At 41.5% G+C, this 25,463-nt stretch overlaps 3 protein-coding genes across 7 annotated transcripts; all 3 read left to right on the forward strand.

Annotated features, from left to right (window-relative positions):
* The first annotated feature begins 1,088 nt into the window (after positions 1-1,088).
* tom1 (target of myb1 membrane trafficking protein) lies at positions 1,089-8,016 on the forward strand. 5 transcript variants are annotated; one of them, XM_086170406.1, is made up of 16 exons: positions 1,089-1,246; positions 1,947-2,031; positions 2,151-2,229; positions 2,341-2,490; positions 2,584-2,712; positions 2,821-2,955; positions 3,228-3,344; positions 3,734-3,867; positions 3,993-4,035; positions 4,134-4,257; positions 4,784-4,844; positions 5,166-5,235; positions 5,876-5,941; positions 6,372-6,434; positions 6,581-6,620; positions 7,368-8,016. In XM_086170406.1, the coding sequence occupies exons 1-16, from the start codon at positions 1,195-1,197 to the stop codon at positions 7,460-7,462; spliced, it is 1,443 nt and encodes a 480-aa protein (XP_086026532.1). In that variant the 5' UTR covers positions 1,089-1,194; the 3' UTR covers positions 7,463-8,016. The 5 variants fall into 5 exon arrangements, with proteins under 5 accessions (XP_086026532.1, XP_086026534.1, XP_086026535.1 ...); XM_086170407.1 differs by having other exon boundaries at positions 1,091-1,246; positions 3,737-3,867; XM_086170408.1 differs by lacking the exon at positions 5,876-5,941.
* A 1,826-nt stretch (positions 8,017-9,842) lies between these two features.
* gcat (glycine C-acetyltransferase) lies at positions 9,843-16,837 on the forward strand. Its single transcript, XM_086171093.1, has 9 exons — positions 9,843-10,148; positions 11,489-11,619; positions 11,726-11,827; positions 11,899-12,045; positions 13,047-13,201; positions 13,922-14,004; positions 15,974-16,145; positions 16,221-16,342; positions 16,532-16,837. Exons 1-9 carry the CDS (start codon positions 9,929-9,931, stop codon positions 16,690-16,692), a joined length of 1,293 nt encoding a protein of 430 aa, XP_086027219.1. The 5' UTR covers positions 9,843-9,928; the 3' UTR covers positions 16,693-16,837.
* Positions 16,838-17,994: 1,157 nt separating this feature from the next.
* Positions 17,995-25,239, forward strand: mcm5 (minichromosome maintenance complex component 5). The gene is made up of 16 exons (XM_086170382.1): positions 17,995-18,283; positions 19,059-19,185; positions 19,281-19,409; positions 19,506-19,678; positions 20,456-20,611; positions 20,705-20,874; positions 21,263-21,434; positions 21,531-21,642; positions 23,363-23,506; positions 23,642-23,707; positions 23,792-23,968; positions 24,073-24,185; positions 24,291-24,419; positions 24,510-24,652; positions 24,772-24,899; positions 24,991-25,239. Exons 1-16 carry the CDS (start codon positions 18,111-18,113, stop codon positions 25,090-25,092), a joined length of 2,214 nt encoding a protein of 737 aa, XP_086026508.1. The 5' UTR covers positions 17,995-18,110; the 3' UTR covers positions 25,093-25,239.
* The last annotated feature ends 224 nt before the right edge of the window (positions 25,240-25,463 follow it).

The following is a 25,463-nucleotide window of genomic DNA, read 5'->3' on the forward strand; positions in this document are numbered from 1 at the left end:
AAGATACTGTATATGCGGTAATAATACCACATTGTGCTGCTTTTGGATGCAATTTCCACTTCAAGGGAAACAAAGGGAGTGACGTTAGTTTAGACAGCTTTCCAAGGGACAAGAAGAAAAGAAAGAAGTGGGACGTTGCTTGTGGACATACACAACTTCCACAGGAGCCATGGCTGTGTTCTCACCACTTCTCTCCGAATGTGTTTGAATTTAGCCAAGCTAAGCTGCTGAAAGAGCATGAGTGCTGCTAGTTTTAAAAAGACACTAGAGCCGAACGCTGTGTCTCCAGTTTTCTTTTACAAGCAGACAAAGGGTCCTAGGGAAACGACTGACGCCTGCTCAAAGAAACGCCACAGGCAAGAGAAGCTGGATTTTCCTGCGAGGATGTCAAAAACCCAATACTGCAGAAGTAGCATTTGAGGACGAAACACTGGGAATCAGCATGATCATGTGGGAAGCTGATGTCGAGTCACCTCATTAGTAAACACAACGGTCTGTCGATCTATTGTGAACAGCCGATAACAAAAAGTGGAGCTCCTTACAACAGATACTCTATCTCTGTTAAGAGTAGCAATGCAGTTGCAGCACGCACACCAGAAACTTTGGCCGACTCTTGTCTCTTCACATATTTGTTCATCTTCATTTTGAAGATTATTTTGACTTCTGTCTTCAGCATTGACTTCTCAACGTTAGCAATAACGTTCAAATGCGTTGCTCAAATCCCATGTTTTTGGGACCGAGCTCAGTGCAACCTCATGACGTCAGCACTACGGTGTAAACAGCAATGGTAGCCTGCGAGTATTTTTATTTTATTTGATTTTATTTTTAGCAATTTTACACAAACACAAATATTTTAATAGATTTTAAATAATCGTTTTTATGTAGCGGGTACAAATATTGATATATTAGTGAAATTGCTCTCACAGTATTTTCAACAATCCTCATATAAATTCAAAAGTAATCCGATGCGCTTTTCTTCTCCCGCCCAAGCTAGTAACATGGAAACCATAGCCCTTGAATAGCCGCAGAAGTGGGCGGGACAGATGCGTTCCCTTTAAGGAATGACGCAGCTCAGCTAGGCTGGCCCACTTTTGGTTCGCTGGCGAGCCGGACTCTGCGGTACTGACCGGAGCTGTTGGCGCCTGGCTTGACCCACGGTGGACGCTGCTTTGGGGAGCCCTCGTCGGTGCTAGCATGGAATTCTTACTGGGCAATCCGTTCAATACGCCGGTGGGGCAGCGGATCGGTGAGATGCTTATTACGGTCGTTGCATTTTAACAACCAGTTTTTGTCAGTCATTTTTTTATATATTTTGTCGCGTCATCCCCCTTGGAACAGTTCTCATCACCGTCGAGTGAATTTCATTTGCGAGATACCCGTGCGTTTCGCACCAGGTATTTAATCCAGTTAGCAAAATGATTGCCACCGACATAGGAACAAACGACTCGCGTTTTGATTGATTCGACTTTTGACCAATCCCGCACCGGGGGCGGGATAAAAACGCCGGTGACGCTTGGAGTTGATTGGTTCCCGTTGCTGATGCGACAGGGAACAGCCGACATCCTGCTGACCCAAATCTGATGGACATTCGGCTGGTTTTATTTTGTTGTCTGAATCGCAACAGGAAAGCATTTTACAAGAGGTTCTGGAACTCTTGTCAATAAGATAAACATTAAATAAACTCAAGACTTATAAAATAAACAATAAAATTGAAAACTTGTTGCTGTCCATTTGTAAAATGCAATATTTTTAATTAATACATGATAATAAAAATGAATACAATTGCCGCAAATACGTAAAAAGCATGGCGGAAGTATTGCATTCTCGTAGAAAGGTACAGCTTGTGCTATATTCAAAAAAATTTATGTTTAAAGAATAATTTTTAATTTTTTATGAAGAAACATTATACTACATTATGCTACTCATCTGTTATGTTGACCCCACAGAGCATGCAACCTGCTCCAGTCTACCATCAGAGGACTGGTCCCTCAATATGGAAATCTGTGATACGATCAACAGCTCAGAAGAAGGGTGTGTGCTTGTGCCTGCATTCAAGCGTGCATGTACTTCTGTTGTTATCTGTTCGCAAATCCAGAGAAGAGTTTGGAGATTACATTCTTCTGACCGTTTGAACATTCTATGATTCCTAGACCCAAGGAGGCAGTCAGAGCTATAAGGAAAAGGATTGTGGGGAACAAAAACTTCAAAGAGGTTATGCTAGCCCTCACCGTGAGTGCGGTTAAAAGTCACACCACAGTTGCCAACCTTTTTCTGTATTCAGACCCAGACGGAGTTAAGACATGCATCGAATTCACCCTCCTGTTTTCCCTCTGACATTAGGTCCTGGAAACCTGTGTGAAGAACTGTGGCTACAGATTCCACATCCATGTGACCACACGGGATTTTATTGAGGGGGTTTTGTTAAGGTCAATTATTCCCAGGAACAACCCTCCCTTGATCCTTCACGATAGAGTTCTCAGCATAATACAGGTAGGGTGTGGCTGCGGTGTAAATGAAATTAGGTTGGTTTTTTTTGCAGTTTTGGCGTTGTCACATTCTTGCAATCATTTGCGGTTCGTTAAGGCTTGGGCTGACGCATTCCGTAGCTCACCTGACCTGACAGGTGTGGTGTCTGTGTACGAGGACCTGAGAAGGAAGGGCCTTGAGTTCCCCATGACAGAACTAGATGGCTACCTCTCTGCACCCAAAAAGGTAGACGCAAGGAAGGGTGAACGTCCTTTCATCACTTATACTCTGGTGAACGCTGCTGACTTTGGGTCACATTTTCTCTTGGGTTGATTTTTCTGCATTGCTTACCAGACCTCACCTGGGAACGGGCCCATTGTTACTGCTGTCGCTGCTGTGCATCTGTCCTCCAAATCTTCCCTCAGTGCACCCCTGACCTCAGACCTCAAACAAAAGATAGACAGAGGCGATGCCTTCACTCCCAGTCAGGTGATGGACTTTGCTGCTCTGGAGAGGCATTTTGTATCACCCATAATGCACCATATTTCCAGTGAATTAGTCTTTATTTGTCCCATAATGGGTAAATTGCAATAATTAGTATTTTTTCACATTAGTTGAAATCTTTCTCACAACTTCTCACTGAAATCCTCTCAGTATCTCTCTTTTTTTTCTTTTTTCTTCACCTGTTACAGTTACACCAATCAGAATGTGCCATTGCGAGTGCGGATGTGTGTTCTCAGGCAATGTTTGTGATGTTCCAGGTAAAGAAACTGAAGGCGGAGCTGGGCGTTGTGCGAAGCAACCTGACGATGATGTCTGACTTGATGAGCCAACTGGATCCTGTCACAGTAAAGCAAGCAGACATGGAGCTCCTGGAGGTAAAAAAAATACATTGATAAATAAATACATATTCAGAGATTTACATTATGAAGTGAGCAAATGGTTATATGTCTAAATAACATGTAAAGAGAGAGTGAATAGTTGTGTGTCTATATATGAAGCCCTGTGATTGGTTCACTGTAAATCCTGCCTCTTACCCAATGGCAGCTGGGATTATTTTCCACAACATTTTATATTAACAACTACTTTGGAACTACTATGCTATAATGGTGTGTCTTACGAGTATTAAGACATTGACGCTCTATTTCGGGGAAACATTTTGAATCCACTCCTGTTACCTTTAACTGATCTTTCCCTGTATGTGTATCATCCACATTCTCCCGCAACTCCCCCCACCCACACATTCTCTGTGTTATTGTGTCTTTAGCAGTTGTACACAGTGTGTAAGGAAATGCAAGACAGGATTGTGAAGATCATCCCGCGGCTTAATGAAGAGAAACTGATACAAGAGTTGCTCTCGGCAAATGACGAGATGAACACCGCTTTCAGTCGCTATCACAGGTTAACCAGTCAACCATCCATTTAGATATTATGATGATACTACTTTGGTATTCATAAAGTGTATAGATATAATTCAATTTTTTGGCCTTTTTTGCCAGTGATGCAATTTCTGTTTGTTTTCACAGGTTTGAAAGGCAATCAACCAACAATGAAGATACAGAGCAGAAGGTGAAGAATATTGCCATGGTTGCGGAAATGGACGCTTGTCTTGTTGACGATATGAAAAGGAATGCATTTTGTTTATATACTCCTCCGTTATCTCTCAGAGCGACATGCACAGGAACCGGACACAGTTCCAGGCTGACCAGTCAGAGGCTGGATCAGTCACCAATGGCGAGCCACTTGGCCAATCAATAGATGACAGTTTGTTAAACTGTATGGCAGCACTTGGTGAGTCCATTAGTGTAATATTTCTCTACTGTGTCTTAAAAATGCAATTTTTCTTATATGTTTATTGATACGAACGTGGACTGGCACGTGCCGTCTCTTATCAAGTGACAAAAATATTTCAACACATTTTATTTAGGTCTGGAACCAGGCCTCTTAAAAGGGGCTGGATTCTTTTTGTTTTTTTTCCTTTTTTTTTAATTTTGAAGATGCCCCCGGTGAGAGGCGCAGTGCAGGTGTGGGTATATTGATCGCTGATTAGTTATCTAATTGATCATTAATTAGAATAGGATAGCTCGCGTTAACCTACAAATGTTTAAGTCCGTGATTCTCAGCGGCTGCTTAGGCAGGCATGGGCTTGTCTTGTCGGAAATTGGAATGGATTGGGGTGAAGCGGTTGCCTTGTAACTTGTTGACCCTGAGTTATCCATGTTCATAGAAGAGAATGTCAGCCATCCATCTGTTCATGTTTTCAACGAAACCCTGTTTTGTCAAATTCACCCTCTAATTCATTGCCACTTTTTTGCAGATACAAGTGATGCAGACGACCCTGACATACTGCATAAGAAAATTGCATCAACTCAACAAAGGTGCAGAAAAAAATGAATTAATATAGTTTATCGATCCCTAATTGGGATGCTCAGGTGTGCTTGTATGTTATTTCATGCTTTACAAAGGTGGAAAATACTGAATATTTTGAACAAAAATAGACAAATATTGTCTTCATAATGAGGCATTTGTAGTGTTACTGTCTCGCAAATGCTCCCCAGTTGGGGTGTCTGCAGACACAATGACTTTTGGCCACGTCTCTTGGATATATATTACAATTCAGCCCTGTTAAATAGTTACCTGCATTTACAAATTGTACCCATAAATGGTCCATAATCAAGGTTATTAATTTGGTATTTCAGTGAGCAAAGTGACCCGGTGCTTGATGGCTTGGCGCATGCTCAAGATGGCAGTCCACAAAATTGTGAAAATGTAAGTAACAGTGACATTTCATGTCATGTTTTAAAGTATCTTGCAGGATTTAGATGAAAGTTTTATCTTTTCCTCTTTGAGAGAAAACTATAAATTAGTAGTGGCTCGCTGACTAGTTATCCCTGCTTTCAGCAGCACAGTATCATCAGCATAGTAATTCGCAATTTATTTTTTCTATCATACTCTGCCCTTCTGGCTCCTGGACTTCCAGCCGAAGACAAAGATGCACCCATACTCTCAAAGTGGACATTTGACCGTACTTGTTTTTTATATTTATTTGCTTATTTTTAAACAAGTAGGGAAGAATAATTTTTTCGCTGACCCCATGTGAAGTTTTTTACTGTGGTAAAATGATCAGGAACTGAACCAATCTACTGATATTGGAAGTGGTGTAACTACACTTCCTCATGATATTATGTGTTATTTGAGCTGTTGTATAAGTTTGTCTGAGCTCATACGAGGGGCAGCAAGGAAAAGCGACTTTGAGAGCCCCACCTAAACTATCTTCTATGCTTCCTGTGTTTGAACATGTACAGTAATGCATCAGGTGACCATTTTGCAAAGCTTCAAATGACGTGATTTTTCTGTTTTGTATCTTAAAAAAAAACAACAAAAAAAAACTCTTTGTCTGTATGTGAAGGATTGCAGTCCAGCTTCTTCCCGCAGCTCCTCACCAAAGTTAGACTGGATGATTAAAAAGGGAATGGTGGGTTCCCGTCCTGAACGTGACTTGGTTTCTTCACTGGTTCACCCCACCTCCACCCCCTCGCTTCCCTTGTTTGGGGACCCCCACCCCCTTCACTTGGTTGCAATTATTTTTACTGTGGTATTATGGCTTTTTGGTTTTTGAGCTTGCTGGTTCAGGTGTAAAAACATCTCTTTGCATGCTATTTTTCCATTGTATTTTGCCAAATGCATCCATCCTCCCTCGAAGAGATTGACAAACTTTGGGTTGTGTGATGTCCTGAAATGCCACATTTTTATCAGCCCTCTCGATTAATAGCTGACCAACAACAGGAAGTTGTTCATTTTTTTGTTGCCATATGTCTGTAAGTGATGGTTTTGCTCTCGTGTTGTTGAATCCCTCAGCCGCATTTACTCCCGCTGAGCATCCTGATGTTCTCTGTTTCCCGCAGATTCCCATCAACCAGTCCACCGTTATGGATGACATAGAGAAATGGCTTTCACTGGACACAGACGTGAGTGCAGGATGTCTCTCAATTTAATAACTATGGTGTTGTTTTCAAGAGCAAGCTTTAATACACATTAGAGCTATGTAGCTCTCTCGTGATCTTTACATGTCTCTTGAGCTTATATTATACACAATCATTTTTGTTTGTAATAGTACGACGACTTTGAGGACTCTGATGGCGTGACCAGTGAAGGTGAGATCCTTGATAACTGATCACATTTCGTCAACCCATTGACATTATTATTCGGTAATGCCGATTTCTCCCTTTCAGCAGTCGAGGAGTTGTTTTATGTTAAACTTAGATCCCTTTTGTACATTCATATTGTTTGTTATAAGTTTAGTAAGGCAACATAAACAACATCATCACTTGCTTTAAAGCAAATCCTATTCTATTTGGTCTTGTTGAGCACTGTGGCTTTGCACATCTAGTCTGGAGTTATGTCTTTCATCAACCAAAAAACAAAAAGATAATGAAAAATTACAATAATTAGAATTAGTATAATTATCTTTGTCTGCCATTGTCAAGGCTTTGATTATTTCAGCTGTAGAAGCCTCAATTAAATTGTCCTCCTCATATTTCAAGCGATAAGGACATTTTCTGCGATTATCTGCAACACTTCACAAAACCTCCACTCAAAATGGAAAAGAAAACTTCTGCATCTCAAAATCGTGTGAGAACTGTCTTGTCATTTTGGAAAAGCCTGTGGTTTTGAATGATGTTAAATTGATCTCGTGAAATGAAATTGGGCTGCGCAGTGGTACAGCGGTTAGGGCTTCTGACTCACAGCAAGTTGAATTAAATGAAAGTGGATGTATCAAATAAATAAATATATGGTATCATAGGATCTCTGTGTTTCTATGAATCCTATAAACATTTTCTCAGCTAACTTTTCCCAAATTAAGTGCCATTTAATATTCTTTTGATTCTCTCCCTGTGTAGAGTTCGACAGGTTTTTGGCCGAGAGAGCAAAAGCAGCTGAACGCATGCCGTCGCTGCGAGCCTCTGCCCAGGACACCGACCAGTCTGAGTCTTAAGACACACTTTCACCAGCCAAATTTGCCAGACAGATGAAGGCCGTGAAATGAGGGACGGATGCCTCTATGTGACGTGAAGTTTGTCACAGGAGTCGCAACGGAAACACTGAGAGAGATGTTGCACCTAATTCTTCCAGTGGCAGCAGCCGTATGTTTGACTGGCTGTGAGTGTATTTGATTAGGAAATGAGCTGTGGCGGTTCACCTGTGGAATGCAAACATTTGCACATTTTATACGGTTATATTCTTACTCTTAAAGGGCAGAGAGAATGTTAAAAAAACATTTTGTAACAAATAATGTATTATATATATATTAATGTAAATATGTATTTGTGATTATTTGATGGATTGCAGAAAATGCCTTTGTCAAAGTAGCAAACACTGTAAGCTTGTGTGTGAGAGGCTCATCTGTCATTGAATTAATTGTGTGATGCTGGTTTTCATGTTACTGATGTAGGATGAGACTTTTCCATTAAGCATTCCCTCGTGAAAATGTTTTTAATTTAAAAGGTTGCTACAAACCTCTGTTACATATTAAACTGACTATTAACTGGAGAATCCTTTTCTCATTTGTGTGGTAAAAGTGTAGAGCACCAGTAACACAGCTGGATTATTTGTATGTTTGTCACTCAGTAAAGTGTGTGTTCCAGTGTGTGATTTTGCTGAAATCACCTAGGGCTAATGATTTTGTTGACCTTTCCATCAAAATCACAGGAACCTCGTGCCTCGTGAGTGAAGATATTTTCCACTCATGATGTACTCATACAAAAGTCATAACCTTAGTCATGAAAGTAGCTTTTCCAAACTACTGTACTTGTCCAAATTGACCAAGTTAATAGTTACTGTTAATAAAATCACCAATACATTGAAATTTATTTCAAATCATATGAGGTTATTGGTAAAATTGGGTGTCTCATAAACAGTCTTGTTTACCAACTACACATGACATTAATTATAAAACTGTATAAAACAGTGTGTACAAAAACAGTAAAACACACAGCTTCTAGAGCCCATATGCTTTTATACATCCTTTGTGCAAATATGAATTGAAATTCACACAAGGCCATCATCTCCTAGCAACTAAAACAGTTCATTGTTGCACCCCCTGCCTTTTCAACCGTGTTTGAAATTCAGTCATGACCGGCTGAAATACAAAAAAATTCAAAAAAGTTTCAAGACTATGTATTTTATCAAAGCCTGTTCCAGTCAAATATACTCCGTTAATGTATTAAATCTTAAAATAAGAAAATTGCATGCAGATTAAATCCATTCATTTATGAGAATTGGTTAGAATTTGTAATTTGCAGGAAGTGATTAAATTACAAAAATCGGCTTCCACATGACTGGATGACTTCAGCTGAATGGTAGGAGAGCACTCAGTATGTCATTTAGAAAGAAGATAAATCAGGAGTACATGAGTGTGCACAGAAAAAGAGGCTCGCAAAAAAGAAGTGGGACACCAAGGGTCTGTAGGGAGTGTACAGGAATACAGGAAGATGAAGTGCAGGGTTAAGGTAGAGGTGGCAAAGGTCAAATGACGATGTCTCCGAGGTTGGGCAAGGTTGACATCCAGCATATTACTGGATAGTGCTCGGTTCAAGTACTTTGACAAAAATGTGCAAAGGATTACATTCTTGGTTTCACTGAAACTAGTTTCAAAGTATATCCTGCAGTGTTGCCGGATGTGAAATGAGAAAATATAATTCTATCACTTAAAAAATTGTGTGTTGTGACCCAAACTATTGCGTGTACTTCAACAATTTCATTTTCCATCCATCCATCCACCCATCCATCTATCGTCAGCCGCGAAACCAGCCAGCTTTATTTATTATCATACATAAACACGCCTGTCAATAACAAATTCTTAGCATAACCACAGCTTCCGTCCTTGCCTATCAAAATATAAGCATGGGACCCATCCACTGTGAGCTGAACTGCCTCAACGAGAGAAACCTTGACATTGAAAGGTCCTAACAACAGTCTGAATTAATTCCATAACCGTCGATTATAGGTCCTAGGCGGGGCGATAAATTTAATTTTCCCAGTGAATATTTTTTCTTCAGCGTAGCTACAGAAATAAACGCGCGATGAGCATTGTACGAGTGGAAGTCAGATTCTGGTGATGTGTGGGCATTGATATAAATGAAAGAAATCGTTTTTTGTTTTTTTTTGGTACACGGCAATCCCAAAAAATCGTTCATATTCAACAGGTATCTATTGTACATTGTATACGCTCTAAAACTCTCGTATAAATGCGGTATTATAATTATTATTTATTTGGCAACACAACCAAATTGACCCAGTAAGCTAGCCTCATCATCCTGACGTCTGATCGAGCTTCGGTGGACACCGTCTGATTGGCCCGTGAAGCAACGCCCAGCTTTCTACGGAACTTCCGACGTTGCCACGCAGGGTACAGACACACTGACGGGGCTCCTTTCGCCCCCACGACTACACATCCACGATCATGTCTGTCGGGAAAGTTAGCCGTGGTGTAATCAACACAATTTTCGGCCGCCTGTGGCCCTTGACTTTGCCTCTGGCTCGGAAATACACCGCCACAGCGGAGGCTAGAGCTGTGCTCAATACTGAACTGGACACTATCCGCGCCGGGGGGACGTGGAAAGCCGAAAGGATTATAACGTCCAAGCAGGGACCTCACATCAGCGTGGACGGCAGCAATGGCAGTAAGGGGACTCGTCGAACTGTGGCCGTACAGAATATTTAATATTATATCGTTGACTATTCGCTTGACTTTACTTTTATCTTGCTGTGATTGACAGCTGACGTCGTCTGAGGGAAGCGTGAGTTACGGCTGCGTTGTGCAAGTCTTCTTCGTGGGTTTAAATCTGGGGAGGTGGGGTGTCCCACTTTCCATAAAATTGCCCCCCCCCCCTTAAACGACATTGTACTCATAAATAATGTTTTATTTGAATAGCATTGTGTAACCTATGAAGGCATAATACAAGCTAGCTATTAAAAAAACACGTTGTTTGACATTTATAACTACTGAAAGGTTACAAGCACCCCCATCGTCAGTTAATTGGTCCAAGCCATTTCTCTCCCACGGGACTGGCTGTTGCGTTTCCAATCCTCCGCTCACAGAGGTAACGGTAGAGGGACTTATCAGCTAATATGTTATTCATCGCAATAATAGTTCAGGAAGCCCACACAGAACTTGAAAAATAACATTTCAGCTCCTTTGTCCGAAGTTCAACGGTATTGTTTGCATAAACTTATAATCTAATCTAAGATAATAAGATTATCGAGGCGTTTGTGAATAGTTCAACTGCTGGTATTGCTGGTCAAGCATACAAATTTCTTTAGACAGGTGGGACTTATAAAAGAGTGATGACAGGTTTGAAATTCTTGTTTAATATACCTAAGATCCACTTAAATAGGACAGATAAGATACATTTAGGAAAGTATCAGAAAGCACATCTACCCCACCAAACCCACTTTTGCGGAAACAAAAAACTCAATTTTTTTCATCACCAAGTTTCCTCTTTGTGTTTGCAACACGCAGACGTTTGAAATTTGCACGTTAACCATGTTACTGTTCATTGAACAAATGTGCTCTGAGCTACATCTGAAATGTGACATTGAATATAAGTAGTATCAGGAAAATGGTTAATTGTGATTACCTGAAGAAGTAAAGTCCAAAAAAAGTAAACTTTCAGCAGTGACAAACTTGGTGACAAACTCTGCTGATACAGCAATCCAGGAGCTGGATCACAAACACCTCAAAAACAGTGATACCTAAAGTAGGAAAAATTAGGTTTAGGGCCAATGAAGGAGAACGATGAAGTATGTGCAACGCTCACTGAAGAAGGCAGAAATGTTGCCCACCTCTGCGGTTTTCTGTTCCGCTCGCTCAACTGCCACTGTTTCTACAGTGAACCAATCACAGGATTTTACTCCGCCAATTCATGGCCACCCGGATTTAGAAATACTGACAAAAGCCATTCCTGAAGACCAATTTTGATTTAAGTGTTGCTGTGTTTTACCCTCTATGACTGTTTTCCAGGCATATTAAATTTCTGTGCCAACAACTACCTCGGACTGTCCAGCCATCCGCAGGTGGTACAGGCAGGAATCGATGCTCTTAAGGCCTATGGTGCTGGATTGAGCTCTGTCAGATTCATCTGTGGTACGCAGGTACGGTATATAATATTCAGCATTTAACATGTAGAGAACAACTCATATTTTTATAAGCTGGATTCCTTGGCAATAATAAGCTCACCGTGTCTCTGGCTATTTAAAGGATCTACACAAATATCTGGAGCAGAAGCTGGCTGAGTTTCATGAGAGGGAGGACTGTATCCTCTATGCCAGCTGTTTCGATGCAAATGCTGGGCTGTTCGAGGTGAGTCGGGCCCTACGCTGCTCACGCAAAATTTGGCGACCACTAAAGCTTTGTTACCACTCTCACATCAGGTCCTGCTGGGGCCAGAAGATGCGGTTCTGTCGGATGAGCTGAACCATGCCTCCATAATCGATGGGATTCGTCTGTGCAGGGCGAAGAGGCTGCGCTACAAGCACATGGACCTGGGCGATCTGGAGAAACAGCTACAGGAAGCTCAGGTGTGTGCACAATAAATGCCCAATTTTTTATGTGTTGGACCTCAGACACTTATTAATAAGCTACAAGTCTGAATTAGGATCTGGCTTAAAGACCCTTAAGAGACCCTTAAATATAGAGATAATCCGGTTGATCAGAATATAAATGACTTCTTCTCCTTTCGGCTTTTCTCTTCAAGGGTCGCCACGGTAAATCAACCTTCGCCATCTAACCCCATTTTCTGTATCCTCCTCTCTCACACAAACTACCTACATATCCTCTCCTTTTCAGCACACACCTCCACTTACAGATCACATCAAGATAGCTTAATACACTCAACTATATTCAGTTAATCTGCAACATCAAAAATACTTTTTGCAATGTGAGACTTTCTATTATTTCCTTTTGAAACTACCGTCTACTTCCTGTCTCACTGACTTTTCAAAATATTTTTCAAATGTGTTTGCTCCTAGTTTTTGTGTCTGGCATTTTCATCTCTTTATTTGTCATTAAAAAAACAGCTAGCCAAAAAGGAACTGGAAAAACAGCATGAAATCACATGAACGGGAGACCCAGTCGCCTGTAGTTGTACCAAAATTTGTATGCTAACATAATGTTTGCTTATCCGATAAGCAAATGGTATCTTGACTGTAATTAAGTCTAGCTTGAGCTAGTTAAGTCTGCCAACGTGTTGCAAGACAACTGGAGGAACATTTCCCAAGGAAACAAAAGGACATCCAGGCAAAAATTGCTTGCAATAGGTATTATAATCAGTGCACATTAATAGTTGATCACCTAAAAGCAGTGTATCCCCATTTGCTGCTGAAGAAATGTAATGACAGACCGCAAAACAGCTTAATTTTCCAGGAACTGATTCAAGCTCATGTTTGCAAGGGGCTTTGGAGGTGGCAGTCTGGCAGTCTCACATGTGATTAGCCCCAGAACTACTAGCTGGAGGTTGCTTTTTGAAAAACGAGAATACGGCTGTTTCAGTCTTGTATACGAAATTAGTTTTTGCCCGCAGTCTTCTCGAATGCGGCTGATCGTGACAGACGGCGTCTTCTCCATGGACGGAGACGTGGCTCCCTTACCAGGGATTTGTGACTTGGCTGATCAATACGGAGCAATGGTCTTCATAGACGAATGCCACGCAACTGGCTTCCTGGGAGCACGGGGAAGGTGAGTGAGATATCGCTGTAACTGAAATTAACTTTTTTCCTACCAATTTTTTTGTAACTATTTAATTACATTATTATCATAGATGATTATTTAGTTTTTTTGTTTGAACATTTATTTAACTGTTGGCACATTAGATCTAATGGCACATTCGATCCAGAAGATTTTATGTTGATTTTTTGCTGCTGACAGTGGGAAAAGGCAGAGCACAAGGAACATACTATACACATTTTAATTAACACACATTTTAGTTAAAGAAACACTGTACATATTGAAAAGGAAATATACGTTGAAATTAAGTTTTATATAGCTTAATAAGGGATGCAACAAATGAATATGTACTGAATATATTAACTGTAATGTGCAAAATAACCTGTAAGGTGCAGCTAGGCAGTGAATTATTATAAAGAGAAATGACCTGTGGCAGGAAGGATTGCCTGAATCTTTCCATTCAACAGCGGAGCTATTGGAGAAACTTCATTGCTGTCACCTCACTGTCTGTTGGATAGGGTGGTCAAGGCTGTCCGTTTAAAAGTTCTCCTTATCTTTTCTCTTTTAACAGTCTGTCTTTGAAAAACAGACCGTTTGAAAAGATAAACAGAACCTTTCAGCAAACTGGCAGGTCATATCATTCCAATAGTCAGTTTAGTCAGTAAAATGTGCCAAAGTCATCATTTGCCATTAGTCTTGAGTGTGGACTAATAACACTTCTTTGTTTTGCAGAGGAACAGATGAGCTTCTGGGAGTGATGGACAGAGTGCACATTGTGAACTCCACCTTGGGGAAAGCATTGGGAGGCGCAGCTGGTAGATTACTCTCCTGGCGTTTTGCTGTTATGACACATCCTGCCTGTGTTTGTCAAGTCAAATCTTATTTCCATGGCACCAAATCGCAACACATATATTCCTGACCCATTCCATTTAGAGCAGGCCTGGACCACCCTTTTTAAAATGACAGACACACAACATTCCCCCATTACCAAGCACAATGTGATGAGGAAACACTGCCTTTTACTGGTGCAGAAACCATGGACAGATCCAAACTCATTTGGGGCAGCCTTTTGCCTCGACTGGTTGGGGTAGAATGAGAGAATGAGAAGAATAAGAGACAGCAAGAGAAGAAAGATAGAGCAATAGGAAGCAAGACTGTGATCGAGATAGATGTGGGTTGGGTGGGACAGGCAATAATGATCTATGACAGCTAATACCAGTCGCGCTGACAATTACATGGTAAAAGCTGAAATGATAAAATCGTACCCTTCATATTCAGAAAAGAAAGAACAATGGTGGATGCCTGACGAGATGCAGCAGTAGATCAAGCTACATCCCCTCTGGTCTTCCTCCAGGCCTCCTTTTTTTTAGCTCCAAGCTCCGTATCCTCCTAATCAGATCTTCACCATCCCTCCGCTGTCCATGTCCAAACAATCTCTTTGACTTTTATCTCCAGAACATTTAACATGTGCTGTCACTCTGATGGACTCAGTCCTGATCCTCTCCATCCTCTTCACTCCCAAAGAGAACATCAACATTTTCATCTCTGCTGCCTCCAGCTCTGCCTTCTGTCTTTTCCTTTGTCTCTAAAATAGACAGCAACTTCTCTGTCTTCTCCACCCTTTCTTTCATTCAGGCTGTTACTCTTTTTCACACTTGAACCTTCTTTCCTCTCATTCCAACCAGCTTCTACGCATTTCTTCACTTCTCCACACTCTCCATTGCGCTGGACTATTGACCCTCGGTACTTAAAATCCTCCACCATCTTTATATCCACTCACTGCTCTACTTGGGTTCCTCTCACTCACAGACATGCATTCTGTCTTTATGTGTCCAGCCTTATTCCTCTCCTTTCCAGGGCATACCACCACCTTTCGGGATGTTCCTCTGTCGGCTCCCAACTCTCACCACACATCACTATTTCATCTGTCAACATTATAGTCTATGGAGATTCTTGTTTAACCTCATCTGTCACTCTGTCCATCACCATAGCAAACAAGAAGGGGCTAAGAACTGATCTCTGATGCAGTGCTAACTCCACCTTGAACTCCTCTGACACACATTCGGCACTCCTCACCCCTGTCCTACAGCTCTCATACATGTTCTGCATCAATAAAAGGCACAATGCAACTCCCCCTGACCTTCTCTGAATTTCTTTATCACCATTCTCAAAGCAAATACTGCATCTGTCATAGTCTTTCATGTAGTACAGTTCAAGTCTGGAGTAAAACTGGGAATTAATTGGGCTTTTTTTGGGTATGAGCTGACATTTTGAGGGGTTAGAAAAGCCAGCGTCACATCTGGAGCAGGTGGCTGCAAAGAAAAGATTGGCACCCTTTTCAAAAAAAAAGCAGCATGGTTGTATTGCGTGCCTCTCAGACCACAACGGTACATGGAACATTGTGCTGTGTTAACTCAGCATTCTCAGAAGTAATATATTACAGGAAATTGTTCTCAAACACTCCAGTATATGACACTAAATACATTTGATAAGTGTTCATGTCATCAAGATAGCTTTGATTGTGACACGAAAAAAGAATCTCCAGATGGAAGATCATATGCATCTGTTGACAACTGCTCGTCCAGCACATTTTAACTCACAAGTGCATGCTCCTTTGACCTGATTCAATAATTTATGGTTTGATCTTTTTTTTTTTTAAATTACTAGCAGAGATGTCCACAGGAATTCCTCCCTTCACTGGGAAAATTGTGTGATTGTCCATGACATAAGAAACTTTGTTGTTCATGACAATTATCATATTTTGGTGTTATTTCTTTCTCTCAGGCGGGTATACGGTTGGACCAAAGCCCCTTATTGACCTGCTGAGGCAGCGCTCACGGCCGTACCTGTTCTCCAACTCCCTCCCCCCTCCCGTTGTTGGCTGCGCCACCCAGGCAGTGGAGCTCTTGCTCTCCTCCAATGAGATCGCACAGACCATGAAAGCAAAAACCATGAGGTACAATCATGCCTTCACTACAAATATAGTCCCCAACATCCTAACTCCCAAGGTTTAAATATCTTCTCGCTTCAGGTTCAGGAACCGGATGAAGGAGGCTGGTTTCACCATCGCCGGCTCAGATCACCCCATATGTCCTGTGATGCTTGGCGATGCCCGATTGGCCTCTCTGATGGCCGACAGCATGCTGAAACTTGGTGAGATAGATATTTCAGAAATGTTATACGGAGTTTGGCCTTGAGACAGGCAAAGAGACAGTGTCTTGGAAATCTTACAAATTATGCAACAAATGTATAATTGTTTGGATTCTCCAACCAAGTTCATATGCAGATTCAAGTGTGCTTGTTTTTTCGTTGTTGTTTTTCATTTGATTTCTTTCTCCATAGGAGTGTACGTGATTGGATTTTCATACCCAGTTGTACCAAAGGGCAAAGCCAGGATTCGCGTTCAGATCTCCGCTGCGCATACCAACGATGACATTGACCAGTGTATCGATGCCTTCATCCAGACGGGCAGAATGCATGGAGTAATTCCCCAAGATGCTTGACAACAGTGCTTTTAGATCCAGCATAAGTGACCTTGAACCATCTGCCCTTGCAGATATCTGTTACAAAAGACATGAAGTATGTTAATAGAAATATTAGTTACATTTTTTGAGCAATTTTCATTGCTGAATAAAACTTTTAGTCTAATGTGTGAATGTTTGTTTTTTAGAGACCGCTGATAATTCAATGTTTTCAAGATTATCTAAACACTAACCCACATCCCTTAAAACCCTATGTTAAACTGTTATAACAGTCCCTTGGACTAGATCCAGGAACCCAAAGACCTTCCATCATTTACATATATCACCTCTTGGCCAATCTTGTCAAGGACAGGTTGTGCAAGGACCAGAGGTATTCAACAGGGAGTTTGCGACCTCTAGGGTCTCTATGGAGCAACTACAGGGGTGGAACACTGTTGGTTTCCAGGGGTTTTTATTATTTACGTTTTTAAAATCCTCCTGTTTTCTTCAGCAGATTCTAATATCTGGAAATTCAAAATATTGTAGCTGATGGATAAATGAAGGCAGAAGTTTTAAAACCTTTTGTCGGAGATGCTCTGGAACTGTGCACCAGATGGCCCTAAAAATAATAAAATTAAATAAAAGGTTAATCCAGTAAACCTTTTAATAGCTCAGTATTGAATTAAGAAAAAGCATGCGTTTATGCATGGCGGTGACACTCATCGGCCATCACTTGTACATTCCAGGGAAAAATAAGTTAACAAAATGGAAAAAGGAACATTATGTGACTGCACATCAAGGATATTGAGGACCACAAAGCTGAATGCATAATTTATTAAATTAGAATATCCATCAGAGTAAGGCTAACATCAAACCTTTACCTGATTTGTCTGTTTTTTGTGTTTAGTTGTTCACTTAAAGGTTAGTTTAAAACGTTGTAGGTGGTGACTGTATTTTTGTGATGAAAATGAATGCATAAAAGAAAAGCTTTTATGAAAACACTGAATGAAATGATAACCAACTCACAAGTCATTCACACTTGCTAAAGTGGGCTTGAAAGAGATGTTCAGAGTTACTCCAAATGAAGAGCTTTGAAAGTGAGCAAGGCCAAAAGCGCAAGATCTCTGAGAAGAGGCGGACTCCCCCCGCCTACCCCGCACTTTTCCCGCCATGACCGCCCTCCCGTCCTGCTTCCTTCCCCGGAAAACACGCCCCAATGTCACCGTTCTGACCAATAGCAACCAGTCAATCGTGCTTTAAGCCAATGGCAGGCCAAGTGCGGGGCGTGGTGAGGATTGTTTCGCGGGAAGAAACGAAGAAGAATTCACTTCTTGCCGCCCGAGGACCACGTTGGCAGCTCTCTCACCAAGATCATCCATTTTGATAGTTTCTTAAAAATAATATAAAAAATAAATTAAAAAAACTCACCCACGTATTTTCCTCCACCGATTTCACTCATCATGTCCGGCTTCGACGACCCCGGGGTTTACTACAGCGACAGCTTCGGAGGTGGCGACGGTGCGGGCTTGGACGACGGTGGCCAGAAGCGGATCCAGATCAAGAAGCGGTTCCGGGAGTTTCTCCGGCAGTTCCGAGTGGGGACCGACGGAACTGGATTCAGCTACAAATACAGGTGGGATTACCAGCTTGGAAAAAACATGGGATAACTAGCTATTTGATAGCTACTGAGCCCTGAAGTTAAATCTATGTTGTCTTGCTAAAGTGGTTCAAAAATGTTTGTAAACACCCAGAATTGTACTTGGAAACAACAATTTCTTGCTAGAATCTCCAAGTAATTTATTATTAAGGCACCTTCAAATGTACAACGACTACTATCATTATTATTGTTTGCTTCCCAGTCGGAAAGGTCTACAGCAAGCTTTGCTTTGTTGGTCCTTTCACAGCCGGAAGTACGTCATCGCTCTATGGTTACCTTCCAATTCACCAGATCCCCCAAAAATTAAAATAAAAAACAAAAACATGTAAAAAAAAAAAAAAAAATTCAGATAAGAAGTAAATTAAACATTTCACCTGATCCCTGAGATTAGTGTTCTTTAGTGACCGGAATCAGCCATGTTACAAAAAAATACTATATTGTATACTACATCTTCAATTTGGAATTGGTAAAGCTTTCAAAAATGCAGACATATTTCAAATGTACTATTTAATTCTATGTTCAGTGAAAGAGATCTGGTATTACTTATCCTTTCCATCATAACAGCACGTTGATGGAGAGTGCTCTTTAAATATATTGTTATTACTGTATATATAACAATGGAAATTATATGTGTTCGTTCTTATTAGGTTTGTTGGCATGTTGGTAACTAGCTGGCATTGAATACCATGCAGTGAGCAGCTCAGCATCACAGTAATTGATTACTGTTTGTTTTTATGTATCTTTAAACCAGAGATGAGCTCAAGAGACACTACACGCTTGGGGAATATTGGATAAAGGTGGAGATGGAAGACCTAGCCAGCTTTGATGAGGACCTTGCGGACTGCCTCTACAAGGTTCCTTCAGACAACCTGCCGCTGGTAAGATACACCGATACATGAACTTCAAGATGACAGATGCATGCTTTTTTTTATAAATATACCTTTGCAATTTGAGTTTGGTCTGATTTTTGCAGCTGGAAGAAGCTGCAAAGGAGGTTGCTGATGAGGTGACCCGTCCCCGGCCTGCTGGGGAGGAGACAGTGCAGGACATCCAAGTCATGCTGAATAGTGAAGCACATCATGCCTCCATTCGGAGCCTGAAAGTAAAACACGCACCTAATTTTTTTGTATTTTTTTTCCTCTGTTGTTATCTTGCCAGATTAATCAATTTTTTTTAAACCAATTTTGTCCACATTCAGTCGGACCAGGTGTCTCGTCTGGTAAAGGTACATGGTATCATTATCTCGGCCACAACGGTGAAGGCGAAGGCCACCAAGGTGTGCTTGCAATGTCGTGGCTGTCGTGCCGTCATTAGCAACATCCCTCTTCCTCCAGGCCTGCAAGGATACGCTCTGCCCCGTAAATGCAACAAGTGAGTATGACATTCTCGTTGCGAAGGGGCTTTTTATTTCTTATGGACTGATATTTATTCATTTTATCGCATCCCTCTGCCCATATGACACAATATGCCTAATATTGAGCTTATGAGCTATGTAAGCTATGCCGGATGAGGTATGTTGGTGCTGTGTGGAGTGTGTAGTCTCAGTGTTCTCCACGTGTCTGTGTGGTTTCCCTCTGGGTTCTTCAATCTCTCCCACAGTCCCAAAAACATGCAGGAGGTTCATTAGGGACCCTGAGATGTCGAGACATGTAAATGAGAGGGTGAATAGATGTATGTTTATATGGTGTGTGGATGAGAGGGTATATTGTTGTAAATCAAATAGACTCAAATAGACTGAGTATTTTGCTTAAAAGTAACCGTCAACCATCATGTGTTTTTTTTCAAAATGTTCGAAATGTTTTGTTGCATGCAGAAAGTCTATTTCGTTTTCTCTGTAGTTGTTCATTGATTTTATAAAAGAACAAGCAAAAAATACTGTAACACATATTTAGTTTATAGATAGCATAAAGGAAAACAAATAACCTTATCAGCTGTATTAATTCATTTTACATTTCAAAAGGGTTTTGTGGCTCCCAGTGTTTTCTTTACTATGTGGAAACGGGTCCAAATTGCTCTTTTTAGTGGTAAAGGTTGCTGATCCTTGTCTTAGGCAATATGAAGCTGTAGGCCTCTAGAGCTACACAACTTTGGAAGGTAAATACTTATAAATGTAATAATTCACACCTCACTAAAGAAATCTCTTCACAGTGATAATGCTGGAACAGCCAAGTGCCCTGTTGACCCCTACTTTATCATCCCGGACCGATGTGTTTGTGTGGACTTCCAGATGCTCCGTCTTCAGGAGTCTCCTGACTCAGTGCCACACGGGGAAATGCCCCGTCACCTACAGCTCTACTGTGATAGGTGAGATGTTTAGCCCAAGGTATTTCATTGCTTTGCAGCTATGCGGGGCGTACAAGGTGGGCTCCCGTTAACTTTGCGCACCTTTTCTCTCAGGTACCTTTGTGACCGTGTCGTCCCGGGAAACCGAGTCACCATTATGGGTATATACTCCATTAAGAAGATGTCTGAAGCCAAGGCCAAAGGCAGAGAGAAGTCCTCTGGCGTTGGAATTCGCACATCCTACCTGCGAGTGGTGGGCATTGGGGTGGACGCAGAAGGCACTGGTAAATTAATATTACAATATTTCATTTTTCAAGATGGGGGCAGGTGATTGATTAAAACTAATATGTTCTCCTTTACATTTACATAGCAAAAAAACTAATTTTCCCTTCTTTCTTTTTTTTTTATCTTTGTATTGCTCAGCAAGGTCTTTTATTACATTTCATGGCACAATGTTAAATTAGATATAGTCTATAACTGGATATCTCTTTGTGTTTCTGTGATATGAACATAGAGGAGTAGTAATAACTGTGTAAATAACCTGCTTATATATTTTTATAAAAACCTTTCCTTGCTCCGAGCCAAGAGCACTCATTGCAAAATTTCATTGTGCCTGCACAATGACAATTAAAAAATCTTGATTCTTGATAATTGTATATTGTGTCTTGGCAGGTCGTGGCGCAACCGGGTCGGTCTCTCCGATCGAAGAGGAGGAACTAAGGGCACTGGCTGCTTCCCCGGACATCTACTCCTCTCTGGCACGCTCTGTGGCTCCCTCCATCTACGGCAGTGATGACCTCAAAAAAGCCATCACGTGTCTGTTGTTTGGCGGTTCGAGGAAGAGGTGACAATAAATGCTGCATCCAGTTGTACAATCTACTTTAAAAAAAAAAAAACATCCTGTGCAATCTGAATATACCTACATTCGTTTCCCCGCCAGGTTGCCCGATGGTCTCACCCGAAGGGGGGACATTAACCTGCTGATGCTTGGAGATCCTGGTACAGCCAAGTCCCAGCTGCTGAAGTTTGTGGAAAGGTGTTCTCCTATTGGGGTAACAGCACTTTTTTTTTCTTACCATATTTGCACCACCGCTGGAGCTTTACCTGTCTAGAACCAGCCCTCATCAGGTTAGCAACTGATCTGATCACAAGAATACATCCCTTAGGTTGGGGACAGGCTGCAAGGTTCTTTTTTACCCACAATTCTTAATCCTGCAGAACAAGCTGGGGACATGCAAGGCTAGTCAGCGCAGAAACAAAACTCGTATGTCCTTGGGCAGGACACTGAACCCCAACCTAACAGCCAAGATAGCACCTTGCAAGGCAGCTCTTCCACTATTGGTGTGCGTGTGTGAATGAGCAAATGCTCCTTACTGTAAAGGTCTCATGCAGCCAATAGAAAAAGTGTAGGTGGGATACAGGGGAATGAAACAAGACTGCACTAATAGAGCTATTAGTCAATAGCTGTTTGTCGTCCATGTTTGTTTACCCTTTAAACCACGGGTTTGCTACTTTTTTGGCTTGCTAGCTACTTTTAAAATGACGAAGTCAAAAGGATCTACCAATAATAAAAATGCTAGGAGTATACTTTATATTTAAATATATATTGCTTACCAGTCAGGACAGCATGAACTGTATGCAATACATTTCTGTCCAATACCTTGCTATGATTTTTTTTTTTTTTTTTTGAATGACATGCAAACTACCAACAGTAGAAGAAATACCTTTATTGTCACCTTCAGTGATACATAGAGCACAACATCAGTGATATTTGACCACTGTATTTAACTCATGAATGAAGCATGAGGTAGCTAAGTAGCAGCACCAGCAGAGCAGTTAGGGGTTCAGTGTCTTGCTCAACAACTCTTCAGTTGGCTAGGACATGGGTCGGCAACCCACTGCATTGGAGTCGCATGTGGCTCTGTGATCCCTCTGATGCGTCTCCCTGCGGCTTTTGAAAATAGAGTATTGAATTAAAATGTATTTTATTGAGTTGGTTAATTTTTAAAATTGTAATTTTAAATTTGAAGATGATGGCGGTAATATAAATAAATCATGTTAAAATATTTTTGTCTCTCTTTGCACATGCCAGTAAAAGGATGACAGCACACCGAGAGGACATTTTTGGTTTGCTGCCAGTGCATAATTTAAGTTTGTTTATTTTTTATTTATTTATTTTTTTCAATTGATGCAAGGACTCACCCCAACATCTTTTTTTGAGAGTTCAAAATGTTTTGTTGCATGTAGAAATGTTATTTTGTTTTATCTGCTTTTTTTTATTGATTTTTTTTTTTTTTTTAATAAAAAAAAAGTAACACGTTTTGTTCATACATACCATAAAGGCAAAAAAAACATTATATACCGAGTTAATTCATTTTAAATTTCCAAAGGGTGGAGTGGCTCCCAGTGTTTTTGCAGCCACGCCACCCCTTACGTGTAGTGTAGTGTATTCTGTGGCAGGGCTGCCGCTGACTGGTTGATCATGATGGGTGTGTTGGGCACCCCTGTCGATCTCGATGATGTTTGTGTGAACCGTAGTTGTAGTCGTAGAAGGAAGAGTGCACCGGTCATTCAGCGTAAATCTAACAGGAAGAGAGTGAAAACAACAACACTTTAAATGTATTCCAATTCCTTGATCTGGTGTGAAATTCAAATTAAAACTTTTTCTTCATTTTAATGCACCTTATCAGTGCAAATGTCTTGATATTGCACATCATTGTGTTTGGATGATGGTCTGATATGACCCTGTAAAATGTCTTTCCGTGACATCAGGTTTACACCTCCGGCAAGGGCAGCAGTGCAGCTGGCCTCACTGCCTCCGTGCTGAGGGACCCCAGCACCCGCGGCTTCGTCATGGAGGGGGGAGCCATGGTGCTCGCTGACGGTGGCGTTGTGTGCATTGATGAGTTTGACAAAGTGAGATCTGCTAGTTAGATTTTAAATTTGTTACCTCACAGCAGCCATTACAATAATGTTTTTTTTTTTTTGTTTGTATTTTATTATTATTATTTATTTATTTTATTTATTTATTCATTTATTTTTGTGCCTCAGATGCGGGAAGATGACAGGGTGGCCATCCACGAGGCCATGGAGCAGCAAACCATTTCTATTGCCAAGGTATTGCTACATTTTTTTTAAGGCACTGTTTTCTTACCTCAATTAGGGGATGGACAAGTTTGATAATCCGTATAATCATTTCAGGCAGGCATCACCACTACCCTGAACTCCCGCTGCTCCGTGCTTGCGGCAGCGAACTCTGTGTTTGGCCGCTGGGATGACACCAAAGGGGAGGAGAACATTGACTTTATGCCCACCATCCTGTCCCGCTTTGACATGATCTTCATTATCAAAGACCAGCATGACAGGCAGAGAGACATGGTAACACGTGCCATACGCCTTCAGGCGGAAACGCCTCAAATCCATCTGAAATGGCCGAAACCGCTGTTACTCACTGAAATATCCCCTTTGCATCCTGCACGCAGACTTTGGCTCATCATGTGATGAATGTCCACCTGAGTGCTCAGACGCAGATGGAAGGTGTGGAGGGGGAGATTTCACTCGCAGTCCTCAAGAAATACATTGCATATGCCAGAGCGTGAGTCTCCTTTTTTTTTTTGTTTTAGTTCCTTCTTTTTAGTTTGGTTTTCATATGGAGTTGACCGTACATGCTCTTTGAATATGTGTCCCTCCCCCCCGGCAGTAAATGCGGCCCCCGGCTCTCTGCTGCAGCCGCAGAGAAGCTGAAAAACAAATATGTGGTGATGAGGAGTGGTGCAAAAGAACATGAGAGAGAGACTGACAAGAGACCCTCCATCCCCATCACTGTCAGGTATTTCAATTTTCTTCCTGTCTCTTCCTCTCCACCTTCTTCATTCCGAGGGATCCCTCAGTAATCATGTGTATGTGTGGTTCTCCTCAGGCAGCTGGAGGCTGTTGTGCGGATCGCGGAGTCTCTGGCCAAGATGAAGCTGCAGGCCATTGCTGGAGAGGAAGAGGTGGATGAGGCCTTGCGACTCTTCCAGATCTCCACCCTGGATGCTGTGCTTTCTGGCACCCTGTCAGGTGTGTGGCTGCAGACTTTGGGGGAAAAATAACCCCTCTTGTCCGAGACTGGTACTGAGTTCAACACCAGCATGGGATATTTGTTATTTGCTCTCATTTTGACTACTCTCCGTTCGCAGGGGTGGAAGGCTTCACAACCCAAGAGGACCAGGAGATGATTTCACGCATCGAGAAGCAGCTGAAGAGACGCTTTGCCATCGGCTCCCAGGTGTCTGAGCACAGTGTGGTTCAAGACTTCTGCAAACAGGTCGGTCTCAAAAATCCAAACAAGGTCTAAGTTGTTGCTATAAGTGATGCTCGGAGGTTTTGTCTTAAATCTTGCCTGTACCCTTTTCCAGAAATATCCAGAGCATGCCATTTACAAAGTCCTCCAGATGATGCTGAGAAGAGGTGAGCTTCAGCATCGCATGCAGAGGAAGGTGCTCTACAGAGTCAAGTAGAACAGTCCAGTCTTCAAACATGCATCCAGTTCGGTTTTGTTGCTGTAAATAGTTTTCGTCTGCTGATTGGGTTTACTCTTTGTTTGGATTTTGTGTATCACAGTCAAAATTAAGCCTGTTTAAAGTGAATAAATGTATTTGAAATGATAGTCCAGCATCACTGTCATTGAGCAAGGCTTCTATCATGCTGTTCTCCACAAACAAGCAAGTCCCCTGTTGATGTTGGGAGAAAAAAAACTTCTGCTTGTGTGATGAAAAGTGCCTTTTACTGTTGGATCGGTTACGATTTCATTTATTCCTATATTATGGGACTGTTCAAAAATATTAGGAACAAACTTAGCAAGGATGGTTGCGCCAGATTGTAGCTCGAT

This window comes from Fistularia commersonii, chromosome 23, assembly GCF_037954325.1.
Source record: "Fistularia commersonii isolate RoL2024-O1a breed Wild chromosome 23, RoL_Fcom_v1.0, whole genome shotgun sequence".
Classification (NCBI taxonomy): Eukaryota; Metazoa; Chordata; class Actinopteri; order Syngnathiformes; family Fistulariidae; genus Fistularia; species Fistularia commersonii.